At 37.0% G+C, this 21456-nt stretch overlaps 9 protein-coding genes across 9 annotated transcripts; 4 read left to right on the top strand and 5 right to left on the bottom strand.

The window, feature by feature from the left end:
* Positions 1-854: 854 nt before the first annotated feature.
* Positions 855-1774, bottom strand: BDF20DRAFT_900700 (Tim10/DDP family zinc finger-domain-containing protein). Its single transcript, XM_053082752.1, is given in 4 exon segments — positions 855-1310; positions 1425-1496; positions 1617-1618; positions 1629-1774. The coding sequence occupies 4 exon segments, from the start codon at positions 1672-1674 to the stop codon at positions 1134-1136; spliced, it is 297 nt and encodes a 98-aa protein (XP_052930973.1). The 5' UTR covers positions 1675-1774; the 3' UTR covers positions 855-1133.
* Positions 1775-1966: 192 nt separating this feature from the next.
* Positions 1967-3125, bottom strand: BDF20DRAFT_900707 (uncharacterized protein). The gene is made up of 3 exons (XM_053082753.1): positions 2796-3125; positions 2672-2722; positions 1967-2598 (listed from the first exon to the last, which is right to left on the bottom strand). The coding sequence occupies exons 1-3, from the start codon at positions 2982-2984 to the stop codon at positions 2221-2223; spliced, it is 618 nt and encodes a 205-aa protein (XP_052930974.1). The 5' UTR covers positions 2985-3125; the 3' UTR covers positions 1967-2220.
* A 2147-nt stretch (positions 3126-5272) lies between these two features.
* On the bottom strand, positions 5273-5944 carry BDF20DRAFT_829612 (uncharacterized protein; the record flags this gene model as incomplete). The annotated part of the gene is made up of 3 exons (XM_053078332.1): positions 5273-5599; positions 5673-5794; positions 5869-5944. 3 exons carry the CDS (start codon positions 5942-5944, stop codon positions 5273-5275), a joined length of 525 nt encoding a protein of 174 aa, XP_052930975.1.
* Positions 5945-6564: 620 nt separating this feature from the next.
* Positions 6565-7651, bottom strand: BDF20DRAFT_829740 (uncharacterized protein; the record flags this gene model as incomplete). The annotated part of the gene is made up of 3 exons (XM_053078345.1): positions 6565-7044; positions 7118-7288; positions 7409-7651. The coding sequence occupies 3 exons, from the start codon at positions 7649-7651 to the stop codon at positions 6565-6567; spliced, it is 894 nt and encodes a 297-aa protein (XP_052930976.1).
* Positions 7652-10266: 2615 nt separating this feature from the next.
* On the bottom strand, positions 10267-11273 carry BDF20DRAFT_840228 (uncharacterized protein; the record flags this gene model as incomplete). Its single annotated transcript, XM_053079361.1, has 3 exons — positions 10267-10491; positions 10791-10941; positions 11266-11273. 3 exons carry the CDS (start codon positions 11271-11273, stop codon positions 10267-10269), a joined length of 384 nt encoding a protein of 127 aa, XP_052930977.1.
* A 36-nt stretch (positions 11274-11309) lies between these two features.
* On the top strand, positions 11310-13961 carry BDF20DRAFT_900746 (uncharacterized protein). The gene is made up of 2 exons (XM_053082754.1): positions 11310-11582; positions 11657-13961. Exons 1-2 carry the CDS (start codon positions 11540-11542, stop codon positions 13918-13920), a joined length of 2307 nt encoding a protein of 768 aa, XP_052930978.1. The 5' UTR covers positions 11310-11539; the 3' UTR covers positions 13921-13961.
* A 467-nt stretch (positions 13962-14428) lies between these two features.
* On the top strand, positions 14429-16585 carry BDF20DRAFT_917616 (uncharacterized protein; the record flags this gene model as incomplete). The annotated part of the gene is made up of 1 exon (XM_053084590.1): positions 14429-16585. The coding sequence occupies one exon, from the start codon at positions 14429-14431 to the stop codon at positions 16583-16585; it is 2157 nt and encodes a 718-aa protein (XP_052930979.1).
* Positions 16586-16659: 74 nt separating this feature from the next.
* BDF20DRAFT_917617 (acyl-CoA N-acyltransferase) lies at positions 16660-17331 on the top strand (the record flags this gene model as incomplete). Its single annotated transcript, XM_053084591.1, has 3 exons — positions 16660-16798; positions 16920-17051; positions 17132-17331. 3 exons carry the CDS (start codon positions 16660-16662, stop codon positions 17329-17331), a joined length of 471 nt encoding a protein of 156 aa, XP_052930980.1.
* Positions 17332-19017: 1686 nt separating this feature from the next.
* Positions 19018-19992, top strand: BDF20DRAFT_840231 (uncharacterized protein; the record flags this gene model as incomplete). The annotated part of the gene is made up of 1 exon (XM_053079362.1): positions 19018-19992. The coding sequence occupies one exon, from the start codon at positions 19018-19020 to the stop codon at positions 19990-19992; it is 975 nt and encodes a 324-aa protein (XP_052930981.1).
* Between the last annotated feature and the right edge of the window lie 1464 nt (positions 19993-21456).

A 21456-nucleotide genomic window follows, 5' to 3' on the forward strand; every position in this document is an offset into this window, starting at 1 on the left:
GTTTCTTTATGGTGATCCTAAGTACACAATCTTTTGTTTATTAAAATTCTTCAATATAACATGGCCTAAGCTTTCATCAGTCATCTCATGTATTCTAGTCCTTCAGTAAGCATACATGTTATGATATCTTCTATTTCTTTGGCAATGTTGCCTACTTCATCTATCTTCGTGTATAACTTAATGTAGCTAAAATAGCCTTTCGAGGTGCACATCTGTCTCTGTGCTTAATTTCCACCAGTAATTTGTTAATTGAATGGCCCATGGTCGTGATAGGCGATTAGTAAATACTTTCTAATATTGACGCTGCTATCGTTATTTGAATGAATTTCCTTTATCTGTCTCGTTTTCCCCTTGATGATTTATCTGAGGGCGAAACTTGTTGTATGGTCATTTGATTGTTACTAGATGAACATATCAGATTGGGATATGAACATAAGTGTCCACAGAATCGATCGACTGTAGGGACCTACCCTTTTCCTTTCATAACCATTTGAAAAAGAGGTAGCAATCAGAAAAAGAGAATCTCTATGTAAATAGAAAGAAAAACTTGACTTCTGCTCACATACATATATAACAATATAATATTCTTGGGAGGCAACTCTGTTAACGGTCAGCAACTGCCAATAAAAGTGGAAGCGAACGCTCGAAAACCACATGCATTTGTATAGGTAACTTATTTCATTTTTTAAAGCACCGGTTAAGAAAACCTAGTTAGCCTATGAAGCGTCGAATTATCTTCGTGTGAATGGCAGTATATAATGCTAAACTTTTGCGATCTACTGTATGCATTTTAAAAGTATCTTTGCAACTTGCATTCCAACATCATCACTTATCATATTTCAATTTCCTATGGATTAAGGTATATACACCTGCCAAAACTGTACATAAATTCTTTTTATTTACTTTTACAATAAGAGCGACACATCTCCTTTTCGTATATGGTGATGTATAGGAGTGAAAAGAGAAATGGAAAAGTCGATAGGGTGTGATATAATAGATTAGATTTAAGAACATGGCTATACGATTATCAGTATGTCTAAAATTGGATTGTTTTGCCTTAATGGAACTGAAAAACGTAAGCTCTTTTTCATATTACTCTTTATCAATTTGGACAGAATTGTTTTCCCTTGTGATTAAAGTCCACTACCACCTTGAGATTCACGTTGAAGTCTAGCAACATAGGCACGAGAAACAACGTTCCAAGCTTCCATATAACGATCCATACATTTAGAGAGACAAGCTTGTTCTCCAGATTCAAGACGAGCGCCAGGCTTAGGAACACACTTTAAGTAGCATTTTTCATTAATTTTCTATAACGAAGGTATAAATCAAATTCATCAATATCTTCTTTCAACATAGACCGCTAAATCAACAGCCCTTCAAGCCCCCTTCCCCCAAACTCTCTCACAAGAAACACTACTAACATTGATAAGTTCTTGAGCATTGGCTAAAGCAAGTTCAGAACGAACTTGGTCCATTACTTCTTGCTTCTTGTTACCCTAAGTTACAACGGGAAATGACACATATTTGTAAATGTCGAATTGTTAATGCTGATCAGTTCGCAGTCAAATTTCTCAGAAAAAAAACCCTTGCCGCTTTTTTCAACATATAATTTAGCTTCTAACTTACGGAGTCACCACCAAGACCATAGGAAGGAGTAGAATAATCGCTCATTTTAAGTGTATTAAATGTCGTGAAAGATGTTTAAAAACGAAAAGAAAGCGGTGGTGTACCCCTACAATAGCTAAAATTTGAAAGGACTGGAAGCCCACCGCCCTCGACCCCAGGTTGGCCCAGTCACGGTCGCCAGCTTGAAAATTGGACGTTTATGCACGCAAGCTTATTTGCCAATCAATTATATAAGGGCTTTTTTGTCACTTTGAGCAGCCAATAAAATAACACGATATAATAGTATCTTTTTCATCAAGCCAAACAGATGTTACCGAATCATACGTATATGAAACTGGTAAATAAATGTGAAGCCATTTAATTTGATGGAAGTGCCTCTAGGTGTCTCTTACTCGAAGAACAGGATGATATTTATGGCAAAAAAGGTAAATAATGGTTCGAATTGAAGGGTTTCATTATGAAAAGTGCACAACATTGGGGGGGGGGGGGTAAGAGGGGGTAACATTTTCGAGGGTTATGATGGAAAACAAATCAACTGCTTTCCCATTATATATATTGTTTAAATTATTTAAAAATGAAAAACAAGATAGATCAATGAAAGGCAGCCACAGGTGCTATAATGTTGGAGGGTGCTCGTTCCTCAATGATCGCAGAGTTTTCATCATGTGCAAACATAGAGTAATTGATAGGTTTGTGTTTAAGCGGGCTGCCAGCGCCGTAAAACTTAATATCCACTGATTTTGCTTGCTCTTCTGAACCAAAACCATTAATATCGTTCCTGGAAGTGATGAGTGAAAGATGTAATTTGTTAAAGTGCATTATATCGTTGAAACGAATGTTATTGCAGGTAGGAAGGGTATGATTGGTGTTCATAACAAGGGAATTATCACATTGACTCCTACTCATAAAGGTGGTTCTTGTTGTAGCATTGTTGAATTTTTCGCGTTGTTGTGCTTCTTCAATTGGAATCTAACAAAAGTAATGTTATTAAATGCCGATTTATATGATTGTGTAGTGAATGCTAGGCTTATTCGACGTTTACAAATAATTTGTCCATGTTTGAGATTCCATCCATACCAGCATGGTTTAAATGCTTAACAAACATAGGTTGATTATAGATTTATGAAGAGGTCATCGATTCGTAAAAGCGTATCTACGATACTTACAACAAAATCTGTAGGATTACCGATAATAAGTTCATTTAAACTACCCTTCTTATTTGTTTTGTTACGTTTATGAAACTTGTGGCGTCTTTTTTCATTATGTAGTTTTACAGTTGTAGCTGCATCATAAGGCCCGACCTTGATTTTAGTGGATCGTTTGTCATGACCATGCTTAGAAACAGAAGCACCCATTATGAACAATATACTTGTAACAGAGGCAGTAAGGAAAACTATATGCTAAAAGGTAGAAAAAAAAAAAAGAAACCTACAATGGAAGAATGAATTCACGGACTATCTGGGTCACTTTTATATCTCTTATTCTCTTTTTGTTTTCTTGCTTACGCCTACTCAAGCAACGAAAATAAATTTTAAAACTGAGTGAAAAATTCTATGCATGGAAGATCAAAAAAAAAAAAAATTACTTTTTTAGATACAAACAAATACGGTGTCATAGACAATTCACAATGATAGGGCTTTGATTACGCAAAGCCATATGCTTTCAATGAAAATACAATCTTTCAACTACGCTTACATTTCGCGCCATAGCTCTCTAACCAGAATAAAACATCGCGGCCTTAGTTCATGAAATTGCAGCATAGTCGACTAAATGCCCAGTCATTAATATAATGGACTATTGTAAGCTACCCAGAATACAGAAAAATGATGGAAGCTTCTCAATTTTTAGGTGACATTTACCATGAGAACACATGATCGACTTGCTGTAGACAAAACATCTCATTTGAAAGCTCTCTGTTTGAATTTATTCTTTTGCCTAAAAAAGCAACTCTAAGAAACGACGTTTGGGCAGGCGCGGGGATCAAGTAAAAAAGCTCGGATCGCTTGGTTTTCGCACAGAATGATTAATATATTGAGATATTTTTACAGATTAATTTAATAAGCATTTTGAATGATAAGCATCGTATTGGGATTATTACTTTTTCCGTCAAAATGCTCAATGTCAAATGTGCGACCTACTCTTACTCAAAGAAGGTACTTTGCCAAAGCACAAAATATCCACCCTGTTAGAGGATTTCATGCAGCAGTCAATGAAAATTGCAGAAACGTACACTGAGAAGTTTTGCAAGATGAACTCACCTATATGCGTAAGTATCAATAAGCCGTCTGGTTCCGAGCAACCGACAGCACTGTCTTCGCTACGGCCATTCTGTGGAATGAATTGTAATGGTCTTCCATGACCTGCTCAAACTGAAGTGGCGATAGTCATCATATTCTTTGAAGTGTTTATATCACATTGCCAGATAATTATGGCAGTGCTTACAAACTTTCGTACTGTGACACCAGAGATTTGCCCTTTCATCTTCACTGCGTCCTTTTCCGTACACTTCCCTGACGAACACGACAAGAGGCATGAATGACCTTTCTTCCATATATTTCTGTGGTCACCATCTACCTCCGTCTTCCCTGTATCTGAATCAAAAGTAGGTCTTCAAATGCCTTAAGAATAGCATCTACCGATAAACACCTATCAGCATAACCCAACGTCTTCCTCTTTTCTCGTCGGCTTCTTTTTTGTCATTTTTTTTTTTTCTTCTTCTTCTTGAGCCTCCATGCGCTACCGTTTTGTCATTTCAACTGTCTTCTTTTGGCCACTATTTAGTCGTTGTTTCCTTTTCTTGTTTCTGTTTGTATTTTCTTTTCCTTCTAGTATACTTACGACCACCGTCGATCAACGTACTAACTACAATTACATAAGGTTTTCGAAGAGATAAACAACATTAGAATAGAAATACCACTTTAAATTGAATAGTATGTCAATATTCAGAAACGCATGAATGACCAAAGAGTTTCCTGACAATCTGTGGTCTCCAACATTGAAACAATTTACAATTGTAGCAAAACAGATAGAAACGGATAAATGTAGGGTCTACCATTCTTCACTTATTGAATATCCATAACAAAAGCAGATATAATCCTCTTCTTTATTCATCTTAACCACTAGTTGTTGATCCTATGAGTGAGTGCTAGGCTAAGGTTAAAAATTAACCTCCAAGGTACTCCATTAGACAGCAATAATGCTCTTATACCACGTGTGGTAGGCCTGCAAAACAATTACTCCTGAGGAATGTAAGGATTGGATCAAATATGCTGAAGACAGAAAGAAGTGGGCATAAGATACTAGAAGTGTCCAAATTTTGAAATTAAGTAGTCGGAAAACAATTACTTGAATTATCTTGAACTGTGTTAATGAATAAATTCAGTTTTTTATACGAAAAAGTTTAATTAAAAACCGAAAATACAGTAGTGAGGTCAAGTGCATAAAGAGTTCACATGGTATCGTAATGTAAGACGGGGTCAAAGACCGAATTCTACATCAAAACTGATACAGAAAAAGCTTACTATAATGCTTGGCGTTCTGATCAGATTTCTAGCGATTGTGAGACGCTATAAATATACGGATATTCGCCAAGTTACAGAGTATGAGGCGGCTTTTGAGTAACCAGTTTATCTTGAGGTATCCGTTATTCTTCCATTGGTTCCATTTTGATTAAAACATCTACAGGCTCTTGCTTAATTTCTGGTTTTACTATTGGGTGGCTGATCTTATTTTCATGGAAGGTAATCCAGCCTTCTCTTCTCAGGGAATTCTTTTTGCCCCATAGCTCCAAAAATCGGCCTCTACCTATTTTCTCATCAAAAGCTGCTTTTGGTAGCAACGTTTCTATCATCTCATACACTCCAGGCGGTTTCGGTTCCGTATATTCATCATCGATCCACTCCGTAACTGGCCTTTGAAAGTCAATAATAACGTCAGGAGAACGCTGATGTCGTAATTCGAAGCCATCGCCCTGTTTCAGAAAACGCATAAATGTTGTAACATAAGTTGCCTGTTATAATGGACATCTGCTACTATTTTTTCACACTGACCTTTTTAAACATAAGCAGAATCTCTTTCGTTGAGCTGAAATATGGGCTAGGCTCATCTAAATGTACATTATTAACTGATTTTTTGAACCATACGAGGTTTTCTACATATTTACAGTCTAGAGCACATATATGATATTCAATCTTTTAAGCGCGTTACTTTCCATAAGTTTAGAAATATGGCTCGCCTTACCTAGGGTATACATTGTACGTACTACATCTGCTTGAATCATTTTATGAACCCAGACAAAAACCATGCCGGCTGTCATGTGCTTGGTTACTTTTTCCATTAAACTGGAAAAGTCGTTCAAATTTAGCGTACAACTTCCATCATTTTTTCCGTCTGCAACATAGTGATCCCAAGGAGGGTCGACCAAAATGCCTTCCAAATCTGACTGCAATTGTTGGCTTTCGGTTGGTGATGTGTCTTTGGCTTTCGAATTACTTATGATATTGTCAAGCATGGCTGAACATTCGTTCATATCATTCAATTCAACATAAACATATTTTGACAAATCAGTTTTTGGCTTTTTCACTAGAGGCCGTATCTGTTTTACGCCACTGAAGAGATCATTAGGTATACGGACGTGTGAAATTAAATCATCCGGGGTGTCGATCTTTCTCTTTTTAACACCTGTGAAGAATCGAGATAAGGACGCTTGCTGGATCTTGTTAGTTGTTGCACTATTTGGATGTTCATTCGAAATGGATTTCTGTAACATCAGTGCAGTATTCTTTTTCAATATCATCTCCGTTGTGGTTAAACCTCTGCGCCATTCTTGCTTATCTAACCAATATTGATGCCTGGTATTTTTGTCTAAGTAAGGTCTAACAAAAAGAAAGCATTGTTAGTTCCTGTTAGTGGAGTAAATTTGTTTTGTTATCGGAATTACTCTAAAAATTTCTTATAGTTCTCTAATCGAGATTGCCACTCTGTTTCCCAATCTCTCTGTTGAAGGTGAGCTATCTCCGGATCAACAGCCTCTATCATAAAATCATAATCGGTCCCGGTTTCTCTATTCTGTGAAGGCATTTTTTTCAGTAAATTTCCTATGCTTGATCCTCTTGATGTCGTTTTCAGCACTCTTGGAGCAGCTTTTTTCGCAGTAGATGATCGTGACGGACCTTTTTTTAAGGAAGCAGATCCTGCATGAAACTCTTTCACCCATTGATCTACGTTTTTTTCTATCTCCTTCACTTCTTCATCTTCCCATTCTGGCCCTAACTTATCCATTACCGGCACTTTGTATCCTGGGGGTTTGCCTCGATTCGTTTGTTTCAATTTTCCATTGATGGTCTCGTAACTGTCGTCGGTTAACTGTCCAGCACTAAGGAGTCGACGATAATTGCCCATACATTGATACCCAACCTATGTTCAGCATGTAAGTTGAAGACAAGATGTCAAAGGAAAGTGAAATTCAAAAAGGCTGTAGATATCTTACTCTGTGAGGTATAGCGCAGCTAAACATTCCCCAGGATGCACCAATTTTATATTCTTTTTCTACCCATTCATTATATCTTTTCATAAATAATGCTTGTTCTGCAGGACTCCAAGGACCTGTTTTAACTCCTTCACCGGGCGTAACAAATCGAAAATAAAAGGCTTCAGGAGACTAAGAGTAGATTTCAATACCAAAAAAAAAAATAATAATAATTATACTACAGTTTCAGTTGGCTGTTGGGTACCATTCATTAACATGGTTTTTTTTTTCATCTTCATTGACTGTCGTTACCGTGTATCTAGACTGCCAGGCTTTTATACGTGGCTCTTGCCAATTCTTCACGCTCTGTCTGGTAAACACATCCTCCCCTACGGTTGGCTTTTTTTTTTTTTTCTTCATCTGATTCTCAGTGGCTAATTTCTTGCTTTCATTGTCGTCAGATACAGACAATGATTTCAATCGGGGTGTCTCTGTATCAATTGCATCACTAATTGTGTTCTTCATTTCTGTATCGGTACTGTTTTCAGGTTTCATATCAATGTCATCATTGTGGTGAGTTTGTGCAGGCTGATTTGTATGTGATTTGATTAAAGTGTCACTCAAAGTGGCTGCCTGCTGCCAAAGTGAGCTATCGTCATCGTCGTTCTCAAGAGTCATGTCTACGTCTTCTTCCATATCAATATGCATACCTCGTTGATGACAACTAGTATCATCTGGTTGCTGCTGTTGTCGTTGCACTTCTTTGATGGGTTCCAGTCTTCCTTTTCCCTTTCCTTTCTATTGAATGGTACGGAACAGATGCATTTTATGAGTATTCTAAACAACACTGTAATAAAGATGTAATATTAATTTTACCATGGTGGGTTCTTCTCGCTCTGATAAACATGAGAAATAGTTGGAAATCTGAACATCAGCTTGAGTGACTTTTAGATTGGCGATCTCTTTGGATCGATGACTTGTTGTTGCTTGTGAAGTTGACTGTATTCCGTTATTCTTTGACTTTGACAAGAATAAGACTTTATTTTTGCTGCTGCCAATCTTGGGAATAGAATGTGGACTCCACGATGACATGCTCCTTTTTTTCGAAAGTCGGTGTTGTTGTAAAAATTGAAAGGCGGGCTGATGCAAGATTGGAAAATTGTAACCTTTCGTTTTTAATGCGTGGATACAGTTGGGTTTGGACCTTTTTATCGCGTTCCGCGTTTTTTAAACACTCCGACATACAAGTAAGCGCTGGTACCTGAAATTCTGGATTGTGTTGGTCATCTTTTTTTTTTTTTTTTTCAGAAAGCATGTAAATCGTCTAGGTATAAGCTTAAACTGCTTCTTACACCTTATATCATTGTTCACTTTCAGTACAAAAAGAGTGCTTGTAATACACGGGTCGAACACTGTTGCACCTTCTCAGTAAAAAGTGTAGAGTGAACAAGGAATGTAATTTTATTGATTTTAAGCATAATATTGAAGCAATCAGTTCTTTGAAAAAGATATCATTGAAGTTGTAGTTTAGACAAAAAAAAAAAAAAAAGTATTTTTTGATTTAGGTGACATGACACTATAATAGAATTCTTTCATTTACATATGAGCGATTAAATAGCATTGTCTTAAAAATGTTTTTGATCCGTGAAAAGCATCAAGTGAGAAAGAGTCAGCTTTTCGCCTTTCTTTCTTATCCAACCTTTTGAACGCATGTTTTTCTCAATATCATAGTAGAACTTAGTTTTATGTGCACCTACTGTTCTGCTGTTACCCGAGTTTTCTGCAATCTTTTTCCATTCGTCCTTATTGATGTGAGCATTGGCAAAATCCTTTTTTTCACTCAAAATTTTGTAAACCGTTGCATTCAGCCTAGCAATTTCTTCCTTCGTCCATCGACGCCTATTCAATGCAGTAGTAGCTGACGCAGACGCAGACGCAGACGCAGACGCAGACTCAGACGCAGACGCAGACGCAGATGCGGCAGAAGCAACAGAAGCAGAAGCAACAGAAGCAGAAGCAACAGAAGCAGAGGCAGAAACACGAGGAAATTTGCAAACACGAGTAGCATCTTTTTTGGATACATTGAGGATTGAGATGTTGAGTTTTGATTCAAATCTAGGCAAGCTAATATATTTTGCGGCAGTAAAAACTGGTGTAGAATGGAAGCACTGTTCGAACAGTATTATAGTGGATTTTGGTTGGGCCAGACGCGGCTTAGAAGTTGACAAGAGTACCTGGAACATTTTTGAAGCTGTCTATTACTTTAAACGAGCGGGAAACTGTTTGAATTGAAGTTATAAAAGGGAGGGATGTTAATTGTGGTTGATGTCTATATAATCTTGTTCGAATAGAATGGCTGGTTTATATAGGTTTTACTCATGCTATGGTAGCTTAATCTCGTTTCATTGTTCTAATCATTTAATTGTTTATTACTTTCATGGTAAGCAGATATATACAAGTAGAGTTCATCTATCATATTTGAGTACTTAGAGTATTAATACAGCAGTAGTTCTTTGTACATTTTGTCACTTTGAACAATTTATCCAAAACATAGTTGAGGCCATAATGACTTTAGTACAACAAAACTGCTAGTTATTGCACGTGGAAGTAAACAGATAATATTAATACAATGAATATCCATACCATACGACCTTCCAAGCAAAGAACAAATGCAAATATACAGGCAATCCTTTTGTTCGACAAAAAAAGCAATTCATATGTTTAAAAGTTTTCCTGAAAGCATGCAACAAAGCTGACGTAATCTCCATCCTTATTTCAGTCGTGGCAGATCAATAACTCTCAACAGTTGAAAAGAGCCGCTGTTGCTTTATCACAGAAGTAACTTGATAGGCAGGTTATCGTTATTGAACGTATGATGCACAGAAGCTACACTTCGGTAGCTCAAGGGTTTTTTGTGGTTTTTGATATGTTATCTCAAAGTTATTGAAAATAAAGCAGAATTTTACATATGCCGAAAGGTGGTACATCAGAATATTCGCTTTTGGTCTGTCTATTGTTATTGCTGTTAAATGGACTTGATATGCACTATGGGCAACGCTAATGAGCGGTTTTTAAATAAAAAGGCATGACTTAGGAGCTCAACACTAGGTAATCTATTCGGTTATTTAACCCCTCTACTTTCGTCTTTCATATTTTTTCTTTTCTATTGTTTAATAAAACCCGTTGTGGTGCACTTGCGTTGTCTCAAGTGTGTCGCAGATTGGGGGGCTGAGATGCAGATACTCTTCGAAGTTCGGCTCAGATCTTTGTAGAAGACAATGCGACATGAGATCTGAGGGAGGCAACTTGGGAGCTGGGGGTTGGGAATAGATAGTCTCCACCTTCTCGTGGTTATTCCTGTAAGTAAAAGCGCGTTGCTTTGAAACTAAGAGAGACTTTTAACTAGTTCAATTTTTTTTAAAAAATAAAGAATCTTTACTTTCATGTAATTTTGTCCCGAATTCTATATACGATTACATTTTAAGCACTTTGGTGGTACTGCTGAAAAAATTACTTCTCCCCGTCTTCCCTTTTCCTTTGTCGGAAAGTCTTCCGTTTAAACATTTTATTTTTCTAAGCAGTGCTTTTTTTCATTTTTTATCTTCATCTTCATTAAAGCTGTTATGTCCTGGCTAGATATTAATATTAAGCCCTTGCTATAACCTAGCTATTTTATTGTCTTTTTTTGTATAACCATCTGAGGTGAGTCAGACAATATATTCAAGTGCTTTTTGAAGATAATCCAGTCTTTGTCCTCTTTGAGTTTCTTAGCCCACTTCTGTGCTGTCCTTTCTGCAATACCGCCAGCTAATCTACCAGATTTAGCAGCATTGAACAATTTTACCCTTTTATATAGATAAAGAGCAGTTTTTCTTCATTGTAGTAGCTTTTATCTGGCTCAATTTGCTGCTTTGTTTTAACTGCAATTTCTTCCTATTCAACATCTAAGTCTTCGTCAGTTAACTTTTGCTCTGAACCTTGCTTTTTGCAGTAGAGCTCAAGACGCGTTAGTGTTTCTCCCAATCCATTGCATCACGCCCTCCTTCGTCAACAATTCTTCCTTGTCCATCCTTTTAAAAAAACTATGTAGTCATTTAAAGCCGCCTTTGAGAAAATGAAAACCGCCCATAAAGACTTTTCAGAGGCCGCCTTTATATTTAAAAACCCACCTCCACATACTTCTCTGTATGTTCAAACAGAAAATTGTGTTACTCCACAATTACAAATTTTTTTAAAAAAAGGAACTGCTCGAATGCACGGATTCGGTAAATGTTAAATTTGATAGGGACAAATTATGACAAGAAATGTCGCTTTCTATACAGAAAACGAAAAGATTGGTAGCGTGATATCACGCTTGTCAATGAAAACTGTGTTAAATCCTATTGCTCATCTGCAACCAATCAAATGAATCCTGCCCCTTGACAGAAAACAATATGCAACTTTATGGTGCCGACAAAGATAGAAAAAAGCCCATATTTAGTATTTGGTAAAAGGTTAAAAATGTGGAGAAACGAAATGAACGTTTAATCATTCATAACTTCCTTCTTTCCTAACTTTCAGTTATGCTTAGAAAAACTATGACTGCTGCATTTAATATTCATAATTTGCCTGTTGAAATAATAGAATTGATCGCTTTCTACACGACCAAGCAAGACCTGTTACAAGTCTTGCGGGTCTCCAAAGCCTGGTATCATTATTTTCATGCCTTTCTCTATCAGTCAATCACAATAGATACAGTAAAAAGGCAACATACACTATTGAAACATTTTCAGACATGTCAAACGTCCCGTTATCATGTTCGCCAACTGGAATTAAAGCACATTCAACTTACTGCAGACGATGTTTCTGCTCTAACAGTTGCCTTTCCACATATTGATAGTTTGGTAATTCACTGGAGCATTTGGGACTCGCTGTTAAATCAAATGTACCATTCTCCTTACGAAAAACAACATGAAAGGTCATCTATTGCTGTTTCTGCCGATGCAAATTCGCTCTTTAATCATATACATCCTTCACAGGGTTTGGCGCCTATTTTACGGCACTTCTTTCAATTTTATGGTTCGAAAAACTTGAAGCATTTGACTTTGGATACCTCTCCACATTGTGTGCCTAACTATACTGATAACAATTCAATGAGTAATTTGGCAACAATAACAACAACTCATGTGAATACATCTTCTGTGGATGTCTGGTTTATACTTCAGCTATGCCCACGATTGAAGACGCTAAATTTACGAAATTTAAACTACGAACATCTGATCTGTATGGGCTATCTCGAAGTTATCCACCAGTACTGTCCCCTATTGACATCACTTTCTATCAAATGTGCGCGATGTGACGCCAGTCCACACTTGCTTCCACAGTACAATGACAGCCGTAATGAGGAAGACATCGCTGTTAATAACTATAGTAGAATTGATATTCAGCCTAGCATTCTTGAATCGTTCACTCTGTCTTCTAAAGCAGGATGTGCTAAATGGGCCAGTTGGCTACCTTATTTTGCAGTCAAATATCCTCATTTGCAACATCTCATGTTTAAGCATCGTGGGCTGGGTAAAGACGGAGGAGGAGGACATAGTAGGATCTACACCAATACAGTAGTACCTGAGCAAGTATTTGAATTATTTGTGAAAGGCTGCCGTCAATTGAAGTCTATTCATTGGAACAAAATTATTGTACAACCTAATCAATTAGACAGCCTATTCGAAAGCTACAGTAAAAGAAGAAAAGATATGATGCAGCAATGCAGCAATAGCAGGAAAGTCGAATATGATCAACCACAATTACAAAAAGTAGAAGCTTATGGATGTTTACAAACCATGCAGACGAAAAACTTATTGTATCTAGAATTACTCACTTCATTAACGATTGGTCAACCACCTGCACATTATACCACGACTCAAGTTATTGCATCGATTGGTCAACAATGTCAGCGCTTAACAAAACTGACAATTCAAGAATGCTTTTGTGATCAAGAATTAGCTTACCCAGTAGATATTATTTTGACTCATTGTAAACAGTTAAGAATACTGTCGATAAAAGATACGCATCTTATTACCGCTACTTCAACTCCATCACCATTGCTATTAGAGCATCCTCTAAAAAAACTGTATCTTAAACGGTCTTCCTTCACAAGCTCTGTTTTTCCCACCATCGCCAATCTTTGTCTACGTCTATCCCATGTTGAGCTATTAGGCTGTGTCCAAACTGATCGTCGAGACCAAATACGTATCGCCCTACCTTATCAAAATTTAACAACTCTGAAAGTTCAAGGGTTACGCACTAGGCAGTACTATTCCGGCTGTCGTATTCGATTTTTTCATATTGTGGATCATAGTATTCCTACGGAACAACAGCATCATTGGCATTATATGACTCGTTATGATGTTCGGAATCATCCTGTAGGACACAAACTTTGTTTCCAAAAATACCGCCACATGGAATACGCTCAGCAATTCGATCCACTTTATACAACAATTGAACAACACGACACTGATGATAAAACTCTAACCTCAATACAGAGAAGAAAGAGTAGCTGCATTATTCAAGAGTTAATTGAATCTTTGGCGATAAAAAATGACCATACTGCCACTGCCACTGAGCAGCAAGAGCAACAGATACAAGCGGATGGTATTAGTGACAAAAGACTGAAAGCTTGGGATATCCAGCAATTAGTGAAAAAGACAGCTCAGTATGCGGCAACAATGAAGCTTGAAGACTGGGAACCAGAAAGTATTTATTATAGCGGCTTTGCGCATTTAGAATATGCATCTGTTAAAGATCTATATATTAATCAAAAGAAGTTGATCCTAGACAAACAATGAATAAAAGTAAACTTGACATGTTTCAATACGTTACAGAAGGCCATCTCTGCTATTTATTTTGTTACAACACATTATTTATGAAAATGATGGATAGATAACACAGATCAATAGATGAACTCTATGTTTTGATTAGATTTAATTGGTTCTTTCGTCAATTATAACCGTTAGTTACATTTGACGTCGTTCGAATTTTCTTTCATACCTCTCAGAAAACGAAAATTCTAAGGCTTACCGTGTCCTGTGACAAATAAATGCATAATTTCAGGAACCGTCGAAAAGACAGAAAAAGTTAAAAAGAACATCACCATCATGAAAAACGTATATTTATGCCATCAGCAGTTGTCTACTACTTCTTTTTCTTCTTGGATTCGATCAAAGTACAATTATCATTGTTTCGTAGTACTTAATTCTATCAATCTATTCAACCCATTTATTGTAAAACTTTCAAGCAAGCAAGAATATATTCGCCTGTTACTCGCACACAATATTCGAATTCACTTACACAAATATGTTATTGCAGGCTCCCTTCGAAATTATTGAAATCGTCAACTCTTACTTAACTATTCAAGATAGAACAGAATTAGTCAGAGTCAGCAAAGATTTCCAGAGTATATTTACACAGTTACTTTATAGATTTATTACAATTACAACGTATAAGCAGTTACAGCAACTACTTTATCTATTCCAACAATCTGAAGAATACCATTACAACAACAGTCGCAACCATCAACATCGCCCTCTTGGACACTGTGTTTATCAATTATCCATTCTCCTCGACGCTCTTACTGAACATGAATTGAACCAAGTCAAGCATTTCTGTCCTTGCTTACAGACAATACACATCGATTGGCGTATATGGAATTACTTGGCTTATAGGATAGAAGAGCCTAACTCTACTGTTAGAAACTATTTTCCACGCCGTGAATGGCCATCTACTGTCGTTGATTTCATTTCCTACTATGGATCGTGTCGGCTTTCCTCTCTCACTTTGGATATACATCGTATGCATGGTAAAAGTCGTCTTTCAATGTCAAAAGAAGAAATTATACGCACTACCGGCGGTCGAAATATTCTTTGCAACACTCCATATCTGAGGCATCTGACACTCATGGGCCTTAATCAGTACGTGAACGTGTCTTTCGAGTTCATCGAGTCCATTCACCGACTGTGCCCTCTGTTAGAAACCCTTGCTATCGATGCATATCAAGCAGAAGCTCTCTCAGACTATTCGACTACTACTGATAATACAGTAAATGGAGAGGAAGACAATTTCAATGACTTTAACAACCTCCCACGACTATTTAATTTGATGACAACCTGTACTACTCCTTCGCCTCATATGCGCTCTTTCCACCTTAAAAGCCAGTATGGCGCCGACCGTTATTACGAATGGCTACCCTTCTTAGCCCTCAAATATCCTAATCTACAATCATTAGACTTCCATCATGCTGGTACCAGCAAAGATATGATTGCACCGTTCTGTCCAATATCTATATATCAACATTTTCTGTCAAGTTGCCCACATATTAGATCGATGAAATGGAATAACGCAGCGCCAGACTTCCGGTTTTTTCATGAGCTTAACAAATTGAAATATAGTGGATTATCACAGCTAGAAATCTACGATCAGGTGGCTTTACCAGACTTGTTTTACAGGGCCTTGTTTGATTGTCAATATATTAATATTTTAGAACACATTACTGAATTGACCTTGGGACCTTTACCAACCAAAAATGTTAATCATCAGCAGCACGAAGCGGATAACAACAGTGAGCGTGCTATTAGAAGTAGCAGTAAAGTCTGGTCGTCTCCCGATGATCTCATAAAAGCAATAGGTGAAGCTTGTCCCAAACTATTGCATCTAGAATTACGAGAGCCTCATTGCAATATTTCTATGCCTTTCAAAATTGACACGATACTCAATCATTGTCCAAGACTCAAAAGTTTATCTCTTAACCGTATTGCACTGCGGCTCTCAACACCACCACCATCAATGTCCGCAGAAGCGTCTGGTTCAGTTCTTCTTCATCCATCCCTGCCGTTTGCAATGCCTGTTCTCAACGATCATCCTTTGAGAAAGTTGGTGATGCACCATTGCTCTTCCTTTGACGGTGTCTTTACTCACATTTCTTACCGTTGTCGAGATTTAAAAGAACTAGAACTCTTTGCTTTTACACAACGTGATCGACGCTATAAAGTTCAAATTCATATGCCGTATCAGTCATTTACAAATGTACAGCTTCATGGTTTGCGAACGGAGACCTTTGATTTGGAGCGACGAATCCGATTTTTTAGTATCTCTGACGCTACGCAACAGCAACAACAAACAGCCAATTGGTATTACATGAAGGAATTCCATTTGTGTGATCAACAAACGACTTGTGGTCGAAACACATATCACTATCGTTGTTGCTTGGAAACGGCCAATCAGTTCAATGCTTTGACAGGTTCAGAGGTCTGTTTCTTACGTCAATTATTGGCAAGACCAATGGCCTGGGAAGAAGTTGAGTTGATGAAAAGAGAGTTTCTAGAAAGACAATGCTCAAATTCAACAATAGCCTATTGGCAGCCGAAGGATATCTATGATGCCGGCTATGTTGATTTTGTATGCAGTAAAGTAGATAGACTTGTGATCAACAAGAAGCGGATTTTGAACGACGAATAAAATCTTTTTCTTATTTTTCTACATGCCCCTAATGGTTCCTTCCTTTTTCTGTATTCTTCTTTGAGCTTTTTTAAATGTCACGTATTGATCTGGGAGACATCACTCGAAATAACTTGGGACAAGTGAGAGTACTGCATAAAACGTTATTTCCTGTTGAGTATAAAGATAACTTTTATAATGAGTTACTTGAAGCTGGGGAATTCGCAAAGTTAGGTAAAGGAAAAAACAACGTTGGAATATTTGCTCAAGTTGTGTGACGATTTGAAATGTCATAGACGTTTGCTTTTTGGTTTCTTTTGCTAAGAAAATACTCCATCTATTTCTTCACACGTAGCTTACTGCAATGATGTCTGCGTCGGTACTGTATGTTGTCGTAAAGAATTTGTCGATGAACAAGTTAAAGATAAATTCAAGATCTACATGATGACTTTGGGCGTTTTAGATCCGTACCGTCACCTCGGCATAGGTAAGTGTGTGCGTCAGTGAGTGGGAGCAGGTGACAACGTCTGCTAAAGAGAAAAATTAACATATCATCCATTCATATAGGCACCAAAATGGTTCAACATATTTTAGAACAAGCCAAATCATCAAATATTACTCAAGTTTATTTACATGTGCAAATCAACAATACCGAAGCTGTTGACTTTTACAAAAAGAATGGATTTGATATTATTAGTACAGAGCAGGATTACTACAAGAATATTACACCTCGAGATGCTTACCTTTTAGCAAAGAATATCGATTAAGTACAGGTCAGTCCTGACAATCTATAGCTCAACTTATTACGCTATATCATTTGTATGTGTACATATAAATGCAACAACCGGCAATCACCTATGTGCAATGCTTTATATTCAACTGGCATTTTTACAATATAGAGTAGCAGCAAAAACACAGATAGATTCATATTAATGTACAATAGAATGGAATAAAATGAAAAAGAAACCTTTCAAAGTAGATTAGGGAAAAAAATGAAAAGCTAATGTAAACTATTTTCGTTTGGCAATGAAATCAATAAGTTGATTTTTCATCATGATATGACCGCTTCGTATTGAGAATACGCAAGTCCACATGTAGACAAGTCAAATAAGAAAAGACAGGATGCAGAAGTAAAAAACCATACGTCATCTAGCACTGATGTGGCTACGTTTGGGTTATGTGAAAATTATAGAAACAGAAGGCAGCGATACAAATTTTTGGTTAAGGATGGCTTCAATAGTACGTAAAAGGATATGCTGTAAGTTGCTTTAATAGTAAGTATATATTTGTTTGAACTTTGGCTCTGGAGAAGTTTTTCAAATTTACTATGTTAATGCACGGAACAAATCACTGATCAGTCGACCCAAAGCAGATGAAAAGAGACGAAATCAATCAAGTGGTTTTATTCTGTTATGCAAGCCTTTGATGATTTCCCAACCTAGCAATGGAGGAGTCTGTACGAAAATTTATTTACTTTTTCTCAATGTTTCATGGTTTATAAGCACAAAAGTGCTGATAGTCCGGGCCTGTTTGAAAAGAGTAGTGATCCTGGTAGCCTTACGTGAAAAGAAGTCAATTTGTCTGCTTACAGACTAAAAATTACATTACCCAATGCCTTTAGACAGGTCGCTGGAGAATCTTGCTAGAACGCTTATGTCTGGAGATACAAGACTGCTAGTTTGAGATCTGTCTACGTACACATCAGCCCACAATTGCTACGCTTTGTGAGAGAGAAAATAAAAATCACCTCAAAAATAATAGAAATGTATTGGCTATATTCAGTAGATCAAAAAAAAAAAAAAGGTGAATGTTTATGGCGAAAGTATACGTGGTCTAATATGCAGGGTGTTCTGTGAAATAGTTAAAAGTAGCTATCTTTATATCTTTATATCTTCATGACTATGTTTAAAACGATATTCCTTTTCCTCTAAATTACTTTTAATTATTTCTGACAAGTAATAATTTGAATGAATCTGGTTCACGAAAAGTAAGAGTCTGTGACACAGTCGCAGCCTTCATAGGCCTACTACTTTAATCAGCATTGAGTACTAGGCCTAGCAAACCTATATGAGACAGACAACTCTAGACTGATTTCTTGGCTCGCTGTCAAGTTGGCAATCTTAATAAACTTGGAACATACACTTATGTGGAGAGTGATGTACGCTACGATCGTACTTGGAATTATGTGGCCACTTTTTGGCATTTGAACGTGAAACAGTCAGATGACATATGCTAAGTGCAAGTAAAGTGGCTTATTGTTATTGTTGCTGTATTATTTACGCCTTCTACTCGACTTGGTTCAGATGTTTGTATTTGTGTGGCAATCTATCACCTTCCCACTTTTTCATCTTTTCCCAAGCTCGCTACTTTATCAAACAGTTTTTGTCTGCCTGTTAATCGCTTCAATATTCTCCTCTTTCTACTTGCAAACTCCATAACACAAGCCATACGTGATGAGACTTGACGAGAAATACAATACTTTGGAAGAGCAACTGACGGCAGAATTAATTACTACGGCTTCAATTGAAAATGAAATATCTGAACGCAAATGGAAGCTGAAACGTCGATTTTTCATCTTTTCCACTGTATTCAGTATCTTCTGCTTCATCATCTTTAGCCAGCTTGCTGCTTCTAATACTTCAGTTACAGGTATACTTAGTGAGGATATACAACAGCAACAACTTTATACTGTATTGCATACTGGTTTCCCACCTACTACAAAATCCAGAATTTCCGGTTTAAACGTCGAAGCTAGTAAAGCTGCTGCTATTGCCTTTAAGCCCAATCCTGCTGCTGCTAATGAAAAGAAGAACGGCTTCATTTCTCAACAGGGTGCTTCTACTGCTCAATATCACGTGGATTCTATTGATAATAATGAAGGCTGGTGGGATCGATTGTTTCCTCAAAATCATGTGCATCTTTCTTTCCTTCAAATTCCTGTTCTTCGCACGCTGACGTCAATCGATAATTCGTGTTCATGTTTCTTTTCTTCCGAACGTCGTCCTGTCAATAATACAATAGAAGCTTCTTTGTCTATTTGCGAATCAAAGAAAGAACGCTTTTGGAGTAAGCAGCAAATACCTAATCTGGATCAATGTGTGGATAGTGTAACAGTGCGTACTATAGTAGACGATGACGGCGTTGATAATGATGAATATAGTTACTTGTTTAGTGTACTTGAATGGGCTCCTACTACCGCAGCACCTGTCGTTTTGAGAAAAACCAAACTTTATTGGCTTGTTGTAAGAACGACTACTGATGAAGAGCTATTTGAGTGGATTTATGTTGATGAACGCGGCAGGAAAGAGCAAGGGTTTAATGAAGGTCCTTACGATATTGTGTATCAGAATGAGCTTGGTTGGGAGCATAAATTTAATGATGAACCGATTCCTAGTGTTATGATTCGTGTTGAAGAACATCATCAATGAACAGTGTCTTCTGCTATGTACTCTTAAAGTAATGCATAAGAAAATTTACAATAAACGAAAAGTAGTAAAATAATGCTGTTACACTCGGTTTGCGACAGCACCTCATTTGATTCACCCAAAAGAGAAATGTCGGATTCTAAAGTGGGCACAGTCAAGCTGCATGCCTGTGTTCACTTCTCTCGGTCTTTATGTTTGACCGCTTTTGCGTCTATTGTACTACGTTGTCCCTTTTTACCATATCGTGTGACCAAATCAGGCATTTTTGTTGAGAAGAAGAAGCAGAAAATATAATGTGTGTGTTAAAGAAGGTAATCTTCTGTTCTTTGTGTCTCCTTCGGTACCACGGACGGACTACCGGAATAATTTCCCATCTGTCATCTTGTATTACATGTGCTTGCATTAGTTTGAATATTATCATAAAAGTATTAGTATTACCTTTAGCACTACCAGCAGTTTGATTTTACTATAAAATACTATAAAATCCTATAAGTAGATGTAACAGAAAATTACAAGCGAAAGCTATAGCATAAGAGTTACGGCTGTATGAAAGAAGAAACAGTAATGGATGTATTTTCTTCATGGTATAACATGCAAAGAATAAAACAGTATCAAATATGGTAAAAACCATATATGGCTCACGTGGAGTAGTACAGAATTTGTCAGTACTTAAGGCAAGCATTGCAATGCACACAATAACTCATGAGCCAAAAGAAAGGTGCCCAAGCTTGTTCGAAATGCGACAAAAAAGAATACTTTTCGGTTTAAGGGGTCAAAACATATACAGAAAAGATTATAAAGCTCAAAGAACATTATACGTTTTCTGATTCTTCTATTTATAGATTATAATTAGACTTTATAATTTGACGTCGTTGAACTTGGAGACATATTTCATCTTTTAATGATAAGGTAATATATGCATTGATCTAACATTAAATGACAATTGGCACCGGATGTAATGCCTGACCAAACCTCATTTAGCACGGCCGGTTGTTTCAAGAAAAGTATATAATCATAGTGAAGATTTTGTTCTGTGCCTCGGTTTGGGTTTCAATGTAGGGTTCCCCTAAAAATGATTTGCTGGTTAACTAAGAACGCGATCTATGTAGTGGCTCGATAGATGATTCAACTGGTCAGTGGTTACATTTTCAAGGAAACGATGATTTCGTGTGAGGTTCGTAGTTGCAGTCATTGTAGTATCGACTTGTGTTCTCCTTACTTCAGTCGGGACTGCCATTGTTAGCAATATGATTAAACTTGAACTTCACAAGAAGAATGACATTGGCTTTAATGAACAACCAGCCAGCAGGGTCTCACGTGGAGTTGAAAGAACCCAATAATGTACGTTTACGGAAAGCGGTTAAACTTAAGGAAAGAAAAAAAGTTTATTTGTAAAAGGTACACATTACATATGTATAATGTCACACAATAAGAAAAGAAAAAAAAAATTCTTTACTACATACTTCT

The sequence above is a fragment of the Mycotypha africana genome (assembly GCF_025528875.1).
Source record: "Mycotypha africana strain NRRL 2978 chromosome Unknown BDF20scaffold_16, whole genome shotgun sequence".
Lineage (NCBI taxonomy): Eukaryota > Fungi > Mucoromycota > Mucoromycetes > Mucorales > Mycotyphaceae > Mycotypha > Mycotypha africana.